At 38.1% G+C, this 14,706-nt stretch overlaps 1 protein-coding gene across 4 annotated transcripts in view; it reads right to left on the bottom strand.

The window, feature by feature from the left end:
- LOC134527542 (phospholipid-transporting ATPase ID) overlaps window positions 1–14,706 on the bottom strand; it is a 341,327-nt gene that overhangs the window by 100,977 nt on the left and 225,644 nt on the right. For all 4 annotated transcript variants that reach the window (XM_063360302.1, XM_063360303.1, XM_063360304.1 and 1 more), the window contains exons 3-5: window positions 13,459–13,517; window positions 7,571–7,783; window positions 2,423–2,628 (exon numbers count right to left, since the gene is read on the bottom strand). In XM_063360302.1, coding sequence (XP_063216372.1) covers window positions 2,423–2,628; window positions 7,571–7,783; window positions 13,459–13,517 — 478 coding nt within the window. The remainder of the gene's footprint in view (window positions 1–2,422; window positions 2,629–7,570; window positions 7,784–13,458; window positions 13,518–14,706) is intronic.

Genomic DNA, 14,706 nt, shown 5'->3' with positions numbered 1-14,706 from the left:
GACGAAGTAGTGAATCATCCAACTGAATTTTTGAATTCACTTGATTTGCCAGGCACGCCGCCACATGTGTTGACATTAAAAATTGGCGTGCCTATCATGCTTCTCCGAAACATCAATCCACCGCGACTTTGCAATGACTTTCAGTGAGGAAAATGATGAACAATGTCACCGAAGCTACAATTTTAAAGGAAAATTTAAAGGAGAAGATGCACTGTTGCCACTCATTCCAATGATTCCGGCAGATGTGCCATTCGAGTTTAAACGCTTGCAGTTTCCGGTGAGACTCGCTTTTGCAATGACCATAAACAAGGCGCAAGGACAATCACTACAAGTGTGTGGACTAAATTAGGGAAATCCGTGCTTCTCACATGGACAACTATATGTGGCTTGCTCACACGTGAAACCACCATATGGGAAAACTAAACATATTATGTATCCAAAAGCACTTAAATAAACATAGTAAACAAAAAAATTATTATTATTTTAACGTGGCATTGTGAAGCATGCCGGGTACTTAATATTTCTTTAGTATTACATTTATTTAGTATTTTAATTAACAAAGTACACAAATAAAACTATACCAAAACTTGCTACATGAAAATAGTGTACCATCTAAACGATCATATATGTGGCATTCCACACAATGGGGATCCAGTTAGTTCAGAGTACAGTTACTACTCTAGCGGAGTTTAAACTTCAGTTGGTTATGTTCCTGTTATGTATGATGGTGATTTATCCTATTTGAATCAAAATAAGTGTTTTAATTATATTCTGTATAACTGGAGAACGAGCTGTTATGTCTAGTAGATGAGCGGAGTACAGCAAATGTTTTATAGTAAAAACAATTATATAGTGATAAAATAATGAATATCGAGATATTTTCAATACACTGAATATCACAATATTTCAGAAATATTGCACATCTCGCTCCCTGAAATAAATATTATGTGAATTTACAATGTTGATATTTTTTCGTTGAATTTTTTTGAAGTATATGTTAAAGTCATGTTAGTTATCCTGAATACTTACATAAGTGATACCTGCAATTAGTTTTCGATATCTGTTTTAGCAAAAACTTGGTGTAATAAGCAAGCTTTTTTGAGTCAGTATCAATGAAGTCAAAATTTGCCAAGTCCATTTTTGAAATGTAGATTTTATCACTACAATTTTCGATGTATCGCAGCAAAACAGATACAGCTGTCACGCATCGCAACTACACTGGCAAGGGGAATCTCCGGGTCGGGGCTTAAACTGTGCGAGTAGAAGCAGGCAGGTGCCCCTTTCAACGTCCTGAAATACCTCGCCTGAGTGGGCCCTAGGAAGCAAGGAAAACTCTTTAAAGATTTTAAAGTAGAGTTTGAAGGAATATTTTTTCCATCAATTGTCAAGTCAGTGGTGTGGTGCAGTGGTCAAGTGAGTTTTCTGGCAATCCGCAGGCTCTGGCTGGATACCCACTGGTGCTGTTTTTTATATTTTAATTTTTTTTTATTTCTCGCAATATTAATATATTGATTACAGAATTTAAACAGAAAAAAATTACATAATTGTGTGGGGTCTTGAATAAAAGAAACAAATTCGAAAATTCTACAATGTAATTATCTACGATGCTTTTTAATTATTATCAGAAGAAACATTACCTATATTTCCATTTTCCAAACACAAATAGTAAGTTTTTATGACAAATCAATGCAGAGACGTGGCGAGATGCTGTTCACAACTGTATAGACTGTTACAAACTGTAAGAAAAAAGTTATAGTAATGGCAGACTATAGGGGATTTGGAAAAACTGTCATGTGCTCTGGATGCACAAAAGAGAATAAAGAAAAAGGATCAAATTGGGATAAACCTACAACAAAATGTTGCTAAACGTTTGCTATTGCATGACAAAAGGTTTACCGTAAATACAATTTTAAACTGTATAATTTAAAACAATTCATGTTTAAATATATAAACTAAATATATTAAATAACTAAATTTACTAAAATGAATATATTTATTTTCAAAACACGTTTAACTGTTTACATATTTGAATATTCTGTAATTAATAGTTTAATATTAAAAAAAAACGATACCACTGGGTCTCGAACCCGTGCCTGAGGATTGGCAATTTTCCATTTTCCATTTTCCAATTCAATTCAATTCAATTCAATTGAATTGAATTGAATTCAATTCAATAGGTTTATTATTGGTCATTTTTTTCATTTGGTACATTCAAAGTTTTAGTAGGGCGTGCCAGCACTCAGTGCTCTTTTGCCTAGTTTTTCAATTATACATTTTTTGGGTACATTAATTACAATCAATATTATTTGCAGTTTTACATTAAAGGAAAAATTAACAAAAACTTTGGTTGCTGTTGCGGACAATGCGCCACTCAGGCGAGATGCTCTAGGCACCTGCCTGCACCTCGTGCAGGGGCGCTCACCCGTCCAGCTCGGCGGTCTCGATGAAGCACAGGCCGTTGGGCTCGCTGGTGGTGAGCAGCAGCACGTCCGCCGCCACGAACTGGTCGTTCTCCATGCGGATTACGTCTCCCACCTGCACCTGGGACCAGCGCTCCTCCACCAGGCGGCCGTCGCGCACCACCTTGGCGCGCCGGTTGTTCACGTGCGAGTCGCTCACATGGCGTTGCTGCGGGAACACACGCACGCACACACGTGTTTGCAACTTGTCTGCTTGCTCTGTATGGGTATCCACACAGCTAGCCACATTTCAGAAACAAAACATTGTTTTAAATTCCTGGCACTTTGCAATGTTACCGCAAAACACACCTTTCACTTTTGTGTTGTATTGGTACCTACTGGGCATGCCATGTTTCAGATACGTTTTGAGAAACATAGCTTTAGTTTCCTTCAAGATGGCAGAAACGCACATTTAAATTTTGTGCAGTATGGATACCATTCGGTGACAGAATTGTTAAAAAAGGATTTGAAGTAGAAAGCACGTGCTACAATCAATAAAGTCGCTTATATGAAATTGCTGCATAACATCCAAACTTTATAATACACCTGTAGGCATGGTGGAAAATCTGTAGGAATCCCGAGGGGGGGGGGGGGGGGTCCCCGCATGATAAATTGTATCATTTTCCTTTTACAGTTATGATTATTCAAGCATAAGCGAGCCCCCTCAAAGAGGTTTCTTATCCGGGGGAGCTTGCCTCTAGTGGGTGGGTGCTTTTGGAATACAGCTCGACTCCCCCTGCTCCAACAGCTTTTTCTATCGTCTATTATAATTGTCCCCTGGATGCAATAGTTTACTATTTACATCTCTGTCTCTCTCTCTGTAAGCTTTAGCTAGCATTATTTTGTTGTAGGGCATTGTGGGTATCTATTCTATGCTTATAGCATATTACCCCCTTTTGGGTACCTTACTTACAGCATAGTATCCCCCTTGCAAACACCATGCTAAATTGGTTTTCCCTTTAATATACAATAAAATATGGGTATTACATACTGTACTCTTGTATCTGATGAATATACAATATTAATTATGTCTCCCCTGCAGCCTAACAAACTTTGAATATCCGATATCATCTATTTATATTACAAAAACCTTATTTCAACGTCAATTTCCCAATTGTACTGCTGTATTCCTGGTTAGCAAGTCTGGCTCCTGACCTCAAGATCACTTCAGTGCTCATGGTTTGAAATCAAGTCACCACAATGCAGTTTTATTAAAGTTGAAATAAAATATGTAACACAGCTATACTGTCACTTCCCAACAGCATTACCTAGAATTATCTGTGACATCAGTCGAGACGCTGACGTGTTCAGTCGACATTAGCGCTGCCTAGAAGCAAACAATGAAATAAATATGGCATCTGTGACATCATACGACATGTTCGTCAACATCTGACAATCGCCGCAGACGAAACTAGCCTCCGGATGGAAGGGGAGGTATGGGTGGCTAGGAGAGAGTACCATAGTTTCAGTATGGCGTTCATTTTGCATACGATAATTTATCCCAAATTCGCATTTGGAAAATTATAATTTCTTACATTCCCTCAGTCGGGATACCATTATTCATGTATAGGTACCATAATAATCGGACATACAAGATAAACTATTTGGTATCCTTGCCCTTCCCCTACTCACAAGAGTTTTATATATATATAAAAGAGTTTGTTTGTTTGTTTGTTTGTTTGTTTGAACGCGCTAATCTCAGGAACCACTGGTCCGATTTGAAAAATTCTTTCAGTGTTGGATAGTACATTTATCGAGGAAGGCTATAGGCTATATTATATTATCAATGACGTTAGGGATCCAATTTAGAATCAAATGCGTTGGAGGGGGTTAGATACAACATGCAGTACACGTACGAAGTGTGTGTTGACAATGCCGCAGGCGCTAGAAGTTTATTTCCTATTGCCTATTAACATTGTTGCCACGCACTAGATGCCTTATAATTCTTAATTTTCCCATACAAGTAAAAAACACCCGTGTGATATTAACAACGAAGCAATCAGTACCCTCATAAGAGTTCAATTAGTATTTAAATACTTTTTATCACTTTAAATCGCAAACACCTAAACTATTGTTTTTTTCCCCTCTCTCTCTCTCTGTGTTTATTTTTTTTATTTACTAGAATATTTTTATTATTTTTATTATTTTTAATTAATTTTCATTTTTCGGACCATCAATAATTTTCCTCTCCAGTTACAATTCTGACAAGGATTTATATATATATCAAATAATAATAGAAATTACTACAAAGAATGGAACATTTTCAACAAATTACTGTAATATAAATTGAAAAGAAAAAACTGATCAGTTCCACATCTTAAATCAATAGTAGCATCGCCCCCTAACAGTTTGATTAGCTTAAAATATTCCACGCATTGGAGCCATATTTCCCTAGTTACTGGAAACTCCAAGGTTACCGAGAAAAGCCAGTATTTGTTTTACAAACCATGTGAAGTTGTTTATAAACATTAATTACAAAACAATTACAAAAATATACAACCACCATCGGTACTGTTTTTAAGTACTGCCACAGTTATTACAAGATACATGAATGTAGGTTAGGATAACCTTCCATTTGCTCGCTACATCAAGCCATCGTGTGCTTCTGCTTAGTCTACCTGACCGCTCGTACTCCATTGACATCTGAAGGAAAAATAGATTCCAACACAGATGCCAACAGCATCATTCCTCAGCAGCCCTTAGCAGACTTTGGGTAGAAACAATTGCTTCTTAGTGGCCTCAGCTTCTGGCAATAGTGAAGGGAATGCGACCAAGAAGCATTACAAGTTTTAGGTGTCTCGACCACTGATGCAACATGCATCCAGATCTTTCTTACTGGTTCATGAGCCCAGGGGGAATTGCCCTTGTAATGCTGTACTGCAGCAGGTTTTATGCTTAGGAGATTTCGCTCCTTTCAATCGCAGCATTAGTCGTTGATATTCATACAGCACCCCTTAACACAATACAGTTAAATATATATCTGTCCCTCGGAGGCATACGACACTTTTTTCACGAGAGCAGTTTAAAGAATTTAAAATAGTACCTCACTTACTAACTCAATTATTTTGTACCTAAAATACGTGAATTTTTTGACATATTGTATATCTAAAGTGCTGTAAAAAGAAAGCCAAACTGTGGTCAAGTTTATGGTTATACTAGCAACCCTAATATCGCTTTTAATTGTGGATGTCCAAAAATATTTATGTATACATAATTTTGTATTAATTTGTGTATAACACAAAATTGCAAAAAAAATAAATAATAATCTGTTCATCCGATCGCTACCGAACTTTACAGGATCACCTGTAATCTGAAGATTGCCTGAAAATTGCACCAAAATGGGTCCAGTCGTTTTAGAGTCCATAGGGAACATACATACACACATATGTGTGTGTGTAGGTCTGTGTGCACGCGCGCGTGTGCGTGTGTGTGCATTTTGCCCAATAGTGGGCACAGTGTCATGTGCCTCCGAGGTACAAATATAAATATTACCAGGGTGGGGCCAAGATATTTCCCGCCTCTAGGAACACACTTCATAACGGGCCATATTCTTGTCAACCACACCATGGCCTTTACGCAGAGCCGAGAAGCTCCCAAGCCCGCCTCGAGCAAGAGGCTTGGCTGCAGCCGAGCAAGAGGGTCGGCGCGCAGGGCCAGCGCTCCTCGCCGGTGACCCGAGCTCCTCGCGACTACACTGTGTCCACTGAGTTCCACCCCGGCTTCACCCCACTGCTCCATGCTTCATGGCTTACAGACACTGTCTATCATGGTCCGTACCTCTTAGTCAATCAATAATTAAGAAGTTTTTAAGTACCCTTTTATTTCATGTTCTTAACCACTTCATATCGCATATCTCCAAACATTAAAATTATAAATAGTTAATACACAAAAAAAAAATGAGTGCGTGACGTCCACGCGCGACAGAAGTAAAACGTCTTGCATATTAGGTTTAAATAGAGATAAATTATTTACATTTGCAATCACACTATTCTCATAAAAAAGAATGATCCTTATAAAGTTAAATGCACAAATCAATAACTCTTTTCCCCCACACGAATAAAGAAATTGTAGATACTTTCAAAAACATTAAGTATGGTAGTGTCAATCAGCGTTTCGAAAACTGAGGAAATAGACAAAAACATTTGCAGAGTTACGAGAATTACGTAGCATCACTGCTGCGTCATTTCAATCTCTCCTCTGCTTGTCTCCCCTTACGGCCATTACAACCAGCATGTAGCAAGCTACGCTACGTACCTAATCTATCCCTCCCCCGCCCCCTTTTTTTTTCCATCTTCCCATTCGACCGCTAGTGCATGCGTTGTAGTGGCGTCGCCGCTGACGCACTCTTTCCTCTACCGGTTCCCCTACCATGTACCTAACTACTACCCTCAGCAAACAAGTTTCATTGTATTGGTTCGTTGAACTCCTCCGGCTAACTTGCAGCAGGCCGCTGGGCTACTCACGAAGTTGTCCTCAACCGGTTACCCTACCACGTACCTAACTACTTCCCTCAGCAAAGAAGTTCGTTGAACTCCTCCGGCTAACTTGCAGCAGGCCGCTGGGCTACTCACGAAGTCGTCCTCAACCGGTTACCCTACCACGTACCTAACTACTTCCCTCAGCAAAGAAGTTCGTTGAACTCCTCCGGCTAACTTGCAGCAGGCCGCTGGGCTACTCACGAAGTCGTCCTCAACCGGTTACCCTACCACGTACCTAACTACTTCCCTCAGCAAAGAAGTTCGTTGAACTCCTCCGGCTAACTTGCAGCAGGCCGCTGGGCTACTCACGAAGTCGTCCTCAACCGGTTACCCTACCACGTACCTAACTACTCCCCTCAGCAAAGGAGTTCGTTGAACTCCCCCGGCTAACTTGCAGCAGGCCGCTGGGCTACTCACGAAGTCGTCCTCAACCGGTTACCCTACCACGTACCTAACTACTCCCCTCAGCAAAGAAGTTCGTTGAACTCCCCCGGCTAACTTGCAGCAGGCCGCTGGGCTACTCACGAAGTCGTCCTCAACCGGTTACCCTACCACGTACCTAACTACTCCCCTCAGCAAAGAAGTTCGTTGAACTCCCCCGGCTAACTTGCAGCAGGCCGCTGGGCTACTCACGAAGTCGTCGTAGGCGTCCTTGACGGCGGTGAGCGCGAGCACGCCGATGAGCGGCACGGCGGTGGTGATGGGCGTGAGCGACGAGATGGCGGGGATCACCTGCAGCACCAGCAGGCACAGGAAGTAGAAGTTGGCGAGGCGCTGGAACTGCTCGAACAGGTTCAGCGGCAGGAACGTCAGCACCGAGTACTTGGATGTCTTGATGTAGTTGCTCTGCAACAGCCCCGCCGACCACCCTCTCGCAAACACACTCCCAACACAATGGCTGGCAAAGCTGCCACCATTCCGCTCTTTCATACATGATACAATGATCTCAGTCCAAGAATAATCTGTTGATCATTTCCTTAGAACATAATTTGTACCCTCTTGTATGAATAATCATCAAAGAGTTTTTAAGGACTCCTTAATTCATCGCCTTCACCACAATTGAAAGGTAGAAAACGTGTAACATCATAAAATCAATTCAGGAAAAAACAATGTTAAACTGTTAATGTACAAAAAATAATTTTGCTGACTAGTTCAATTCTTACAGATTAATTTTTTTTTATCTGTCCAGGAACACGTATCTAGGGTGTATATATTAAGACAGTAAAAACAAACAAAAAAAACCCTTTATAGTTTAAAGGTGGCATACAAAAATGAGGGAAAATAACTCAATATTTCCATATACAATGTAAACACACGGCCCCAAATTCGCCAATTACACTGGGCATGCGCAAAGCATTGGTTGCTGCCAAGCTAGAAACAAAAAAAAAAAATTAAAACTGCATTCATCCATTACTTTCGGTCTTTATTAGGAAGTTTTTAAAGATTCTTAGTGAAATTGAAGGACCTTTAAGGGCCCTTATTCAATTAAGGACAAATTAAGGACGTTTTAAGGATATTACGGACGCCGTCTGCCCGGATTCACATACGATGCGCAGTGATTCAGGAAAAACAACGCGATTTGAAAACTACTCAAGATATCTGAGTGGGGCCTGTTTACGAAAAACATTTAAGAATTCGCTAAGTGCTGAAAAGTACTTTTCATTTCGGATTAAGTTTTTAAACTGTGATTTTATAAGAATTAAAATGGAAAAAATACGTGTTTTTAGAGTAATTTCTAGGCGTAAAACAACCAGTAAAGATTTTTGAAAACACGTAAGGGATTTTATTTTAATTTCTCCGCCATATAATGTTACGGTCACCGCTATATTTTCACAACTGTCCTATGCGCGCCAGTTCAGAGCCTGCGCTTAGAGGCGACACCGCGCTAGAAATACCAGCGCGTCGCGCTTATCATCCCGCCTTACTAGCACATACACCCCCTGACTAGACGGGCCCCTTAAGGATGCATACGAACCCTGTAAACGTTACACTAACGCATGCTGAGGCACATTATATTCGTTCGCGTGAAAAGAAGTTCTTACATTTTAACTCTATGATAACCAGCAGCAGCAGTGTCGAAGAAATGTTAGATGCATTTCCATTGATGGGCTGGAAAGATATGAAATCACTACAAATAAATTCTAAATATGGGTACTTTTCGTGAGAAGTGGTAGTAACATATAAATAGCAGCATTTTTCATACTTGTTTTTATCAATGATACGAAAGGTTGTAAATAAAATTACAATAATAACCTGCACACCGTAAATATATCCCGGACATCTCTGGTCTCGCTATATCAATCCAATAACAACGTTATGAACCACCAGGACTGTCGGTTCACCTCAAAAGTTGGCAATGATCTTCGTTTGGCGCTCAAAACACAACGCCGCAACAGGAAAGTTATTAGAACCTTGTTCAAACTAGTTTATAAAACAAGATCACGTCTGAACTCTATTGTTGCAACTGGCCATAAGTGTAACAAGTACATTAAATTAAAAATTTACTGAAAAAATTTACCTAGACACGTGTCTGTTGCAGAATCATTCTCAAACAAACTAAAGGTACATGATTTGCGGTGTCCGTATTTTTAAATTGTATATTGGCAAATCTTAGGCCTGTACTGGCAAATTATAAGACACGTCAATGGTTTAGCGCACAGTGTAAGTCCACTTTTTTTTTGTTGATTTAGATTTTTACTTTTCTACAGACAAACAAAACGCAAAAGATAAAGCAATAAAAGGTTAAACTATGGAAAAAAAGTTTTAATAATTCCACATTAATTGAGATTTCTCCAATTATAACCATTTTTACAAGTCCATAAATGTACCAAAAATAATTTTTTTTCGAAATTAAAAAAATATATATAACCACAAAAAAATTAAACCAAACGGTATCACCAATTTACCTTAGTGGGGTATAGTATAATTTGGAGGTATAGCTCCTAACCTTATTTTGACTCATATTAAAAAGGTGGTTTATATTGATGCACAAATAACTTAAAACGTTTCATAAAACACACTTTCGCCGAAAAAATATTTCCACAAAATAAAAATTATTAAATTGGAATCATAAAAAAAATAGTTGCGTCTATCCAATCTGTATTTTATCAGAAACTTTTTTTATTGCTTTGAATTGTATAAGCAACATTATCTTTTTTTTTTAATTTACCTAAGAAATTAATTATAAGATTTTTCTTGCAGGCCACACGCATATGGAAGTTGATGTAAAACGCAGTATCATTGATAAGAGCAGTTTTTTTTACTCTCCTTTTAAGTTGCCCACTTGTGACTAAGGCCATTTTGTTTGAGATATAGGATTATTGTTTATCTTAGAAAGATTACGTTAACTTTATTTAAGTGTCAGAATTCTTACAAAATGTGTAAAAAATATTAAGTTTCATAAAATTATCTTTAAAAACTGTAAATAACGCCATGAAAATGCCAAACGAAAATATTAGGGCGTAATCAATTTAATTCTCCTTTTAGTAAGAAAGCCCAAATGTAATATTTACAGGTAAATATGCAAAAATAGACATATATACGTACATTTTTATTTTAGCAACCATAACATAACTAAAAAGTCTAAAAGTATATCAATTTTTCATGTGTTTTGAATAAGCAGCTTAATGCAGGAGGCAATGTGCTGTCAACTTACAGCGCCAAAGAACGCCTGCCTGCCTTGATACCTAAATGGATTTTATTTATCGTCCTGAAGAACAACAAAGATAATGAAAAACTAAGGTTGGGATGTGTAGCCCTTCAAGTACAAGAACTGTAAATTGAGCATTAAAACTATTGTACATAAAGCTTTAAAAAGTGGGGGGAAATGTTTTTATATCATTTTCAAATGAGGATCATTCAAATATAAACTGGAAATTTTTTTTTTACAGATTTGTGAGCGATTTATGAAAATACAAATAAACAGAAATACATTCTCTCCATCCGATTGGAATTTTTTTGAGCCCTTGATGAAGAAATTGAGATGGATGCCCCAGTAGCCGATTGCGCGCGCACTGCTCCACACTGATGCAATCTCGGTGACAGGGATGCGGCACCTTCCACAAGTCACGCGCGGCTTGGATGTTGTCTCCACTGACACTGGTCGCTGGACGCCGTTCATGGCTTTGAATTCACACTTGTATCACGACCACTTCGAAATTCCTGGGCGCAATCGAACACTTGGGTTTAACTCAGAGTATCATCTCCGAACTGTGCTTGGAGTCTCTTCACAAATCCACTCGAGTTCACACCTTCGCTGGCGAGGGAACGAATAATGAAGCGTCGCGCAACTGACATGGACGTGAGTGAGGACAGTGTGCTGCCTGTCCCCTCTCCCCTCTTCGTACTTCGCACTCCATCCTCCCCCTCTGCGACTCTCGCGTCACTACTACAGTCGAATGAACAAAATCCTGGTTTATATTTAAATTATCCTCGTATGAGCAGTTTCTAAAGATTAATAAGATAATAAGTATAAGATTATAACACTAGAAATATTCCTCATGTAAGGTCAGAAAGATTAAAAAAAAATACCTAAAAAGATTTTATACCGCAAATAAAATATTGATAGTATCATTTTATTTGTAGTCATTCTGAAGAAGAAAAACATCAACCAATCCCAAGCACTAATGACTTCAGAGGGAAAATATTTGCTGCAGCCAATCACTACTAAACTTATTTGTGTGCAGAAGAAGGCATGAAGCAAACACTCCTTAGCTTATATATTGTTATAGGTTGGTGTTTATTAAGGATATCGCCTACCCGGTCACACACACGGTGCGCAGGCCTTCAGGAAAAACAACGCGTTTATAAAACTACTTAAGATATCCGAGTGAGGTCTGTTCTCGAAAAGCATTTAAGAATTAGCCGTGGGCCTGTAAGTAGTTTTGTTTCCGGATTAAGTTTTTAAACTGTATTTTTATAACAGTTGAAATTGCTAAAATGATTGTTTTCAGATTTAGACATAAAACAACCGGTGCAGATTCCTTAGCACTTAAGGGACTTGTATTACACCTTTATCATTATTTCTCCACCATAAAACTTAATGGTCACCGCTGAAATTTCATAGTTGTCCTATGCACGACGAGAAGACTGCGTGCCAGTTCTGAGTATTGTGCTTCGAGTCGATACCGCGCTAGAAGCACCAGCGAGCGTCGCTCTTATCATCCCGCCTCACTAACACACCCCTGACAAGGCGGACTCTTAATATACTACAGTTTGAAACTAACGACAGTAAACAGATGATTATTATCATGGCGTCTACAGCAACTACATAGACTTACACCATTCCAAGAAAAATGACATTCAAATTTGCAAAAATATCGGTCCTAAGCAAAGTCAAGCGAAAATAACATGCATCAGGGAAGCTGTATTTAAAACTGTGGCAAATTGTTTAAAAATCCCAGGATGAAGAGGGTGACTAATCTAGTTTAACTAAGTTTAAGTTACAATAATAAATTATAAAAATGTTACGGTATAAACCATTTGCATGCAAGATGGTGTCTTACGAATTATATTCCTCGCCCTTAATTTAACGGACAACGCTTTAATCTCGCCGGACCTATTATTTTTAATGTAAAATATATCTAGTGTCTAAGCTAACAAAAATGATTGAGGGTTGGGGAATGTAAATCACATTTCTCCACGAAATAAACTGCGCAAGCCATTAAGTAATAGCATTTCATATGTTATGTTCGGCGATAGCAATTTCATTTCTTTCACAGAACCAAAAAAAAATTTCAGGAGAAACAAAATATAAGTAAAATCTGTAAGTGTATAGCACGCGTGAAAAATTGATATGAGATGTTAATTTTTTGTACAATTTATTTTTTACATTTGCTTGATATCCAATTCAGAAACTTAACAAACGCATTAATGTATTTATTCGTTCTAAAAGTTACTGACAAAAATATACTTACCTATTATTTAAAGTATTTTAGTATTTTATGTGAACAAAATTGTTTTAATTAAAACCAGTGTAATTTTTTAAAGGTGCTTTCAACACCCATACACCCAATAATTTTAACATGTGTTCTTTATGAGTTGCAAAGACCCCACTAATTTGTCCCACAGAGGAAATAAGGTCATAACCCTTTAATTCGTTTTTACACTCACAATAAAGAGCTATAACTTAATATATAATTAAAAAAAGAAGATGAGAGTATAACCTTTGAGCGAGTCTAAGTAGGCCTACTCCCTAGATATGTGTAACATGTAACCTCGGTAACGAGAAACTCATGTGTTCACATGTTGCAAATACACTTATAAAACGAAACTCGGACACAAAATGTAATGTAGAATTCTTTTAAATAATGACGACCGTGCTTTATATATATATATATATATATATATATATATATATATATATATATATATATATATATATATATATACACACACACACATACATACACGAAATAAGTGTTTTTAACTACATTTCTTGATGCTAATCAACCCCCCGATGTACACTTAACGCATTCAGTTTCATACTTGTAAAAAAAAAACAGTGCAATCTGTACACTCACCGCGTAGTTGAACTCCAAGTTGTACTCCCTGTCATTGGCTCTGATTCGCCTCTCTGTCTCTGCAACACACACAAGCAGCCTGTCAGAGACAAGTACGGCACTCGCCATCAACACTTTACAACACTCTGTGTGGGAACACCAGGAAGACAGGCATTCACAGCTCGTCTCGTCTACTGCGCGGTCCTCTGTGGCCGTGAACGCTAAGGCGTCATGCAAGTGTGACTCATACAAGTGAGACTCATACAAGTCAATGATCTTGAGCCCTGAGTTAGTATCCAAGTTATTCCGGGCCCTGTTAATATATTTTTATTTCTAAAGACAAACACCTTTGGGCGCGATGAGAGTAGAATTTCAAGGCCGAATTCTAATGCAGCGTTTTCGTTAAACATTGTTGTAAAACGCTTTTTACCTGAAAAGGACAGAGAATAGTTACTTTGCCAAAGAGATATTAAGAAAGCACCATGCTATAAACGTTGCTGGGCTCGTTTACGTTCTCCTCTTTTTGCAATGATTCGTCCCCCATCCAAAAAATAGAGCCGAGAGATAGATAATAGAAAGAATCAGTGTGCACATGCGCTTGTTTCAGAAAATAGATATAGGTATCCTATACAGCCAACTGTGAATGCCTTTAATTTTGTATTTGCTACCAGCGCACTCGCGTTCCTCCTTGTTCATGCAGTAGCGTAGAGAGCGCTGTTGATACATTCCCTGCATTTCCCGCATAGATAGCGCTACCTGTTATGAATTTCATATTTCGTTTAGATATTTGGCGAGTTCCAAATGGCAGAACTGTTTGAAGAAACAGTTACACGAACAGTTTTTCTTTATGGTGTATTTCAATGTAATATTTATTTGATAATTAATCATTATTGATTGATCAATAATTATTGATATCCTGAGCAGTTATTTTGTTAATTCATGTTTATTTAGAAAATTCTCTCTCTCTCTCTCTCTCTCTCTGCCGTTATATCTCTTACGATATACTTACGAGTCCAGGTTTGAATTGCTAAAGAAGTTTCACTTCTATCATGTGTGCCGAGTTACACGCACTTATTATTGTTTACTTTTTCCCTGTACGTCTCACACTGAGTTTAACACGCATAACCACACATCCATTCATTACTATTTACATTAATTAACATTAAAAAAACTTTTACCTTCTTAAGATATATCCGTACAGTGTGTACACAATATAGGTATGTTTTCAGTCTGTCATACTTTCATGAAGTAAATTTGATTAAATTGCAT

This window comes from Bacillus rossius, chromosome 1 (assembly GCF_032445375.1).
Source record: "Bacillus rossius redtenbacheri isolate Brsri chromosome 1, Brsri_v3, whole genome shotgun sequence".
Lineage (NCBI taxonomy): Eukaryota > Metazoa > Arthropoda > Insecta > Phasmatodea > Bacillidae > Bacillus > Bacillus rossius.
Note: the sequence above shows the minus strand (reverse complement) of the source record. Positions and strands in the feature narration are given on the sequence as shown.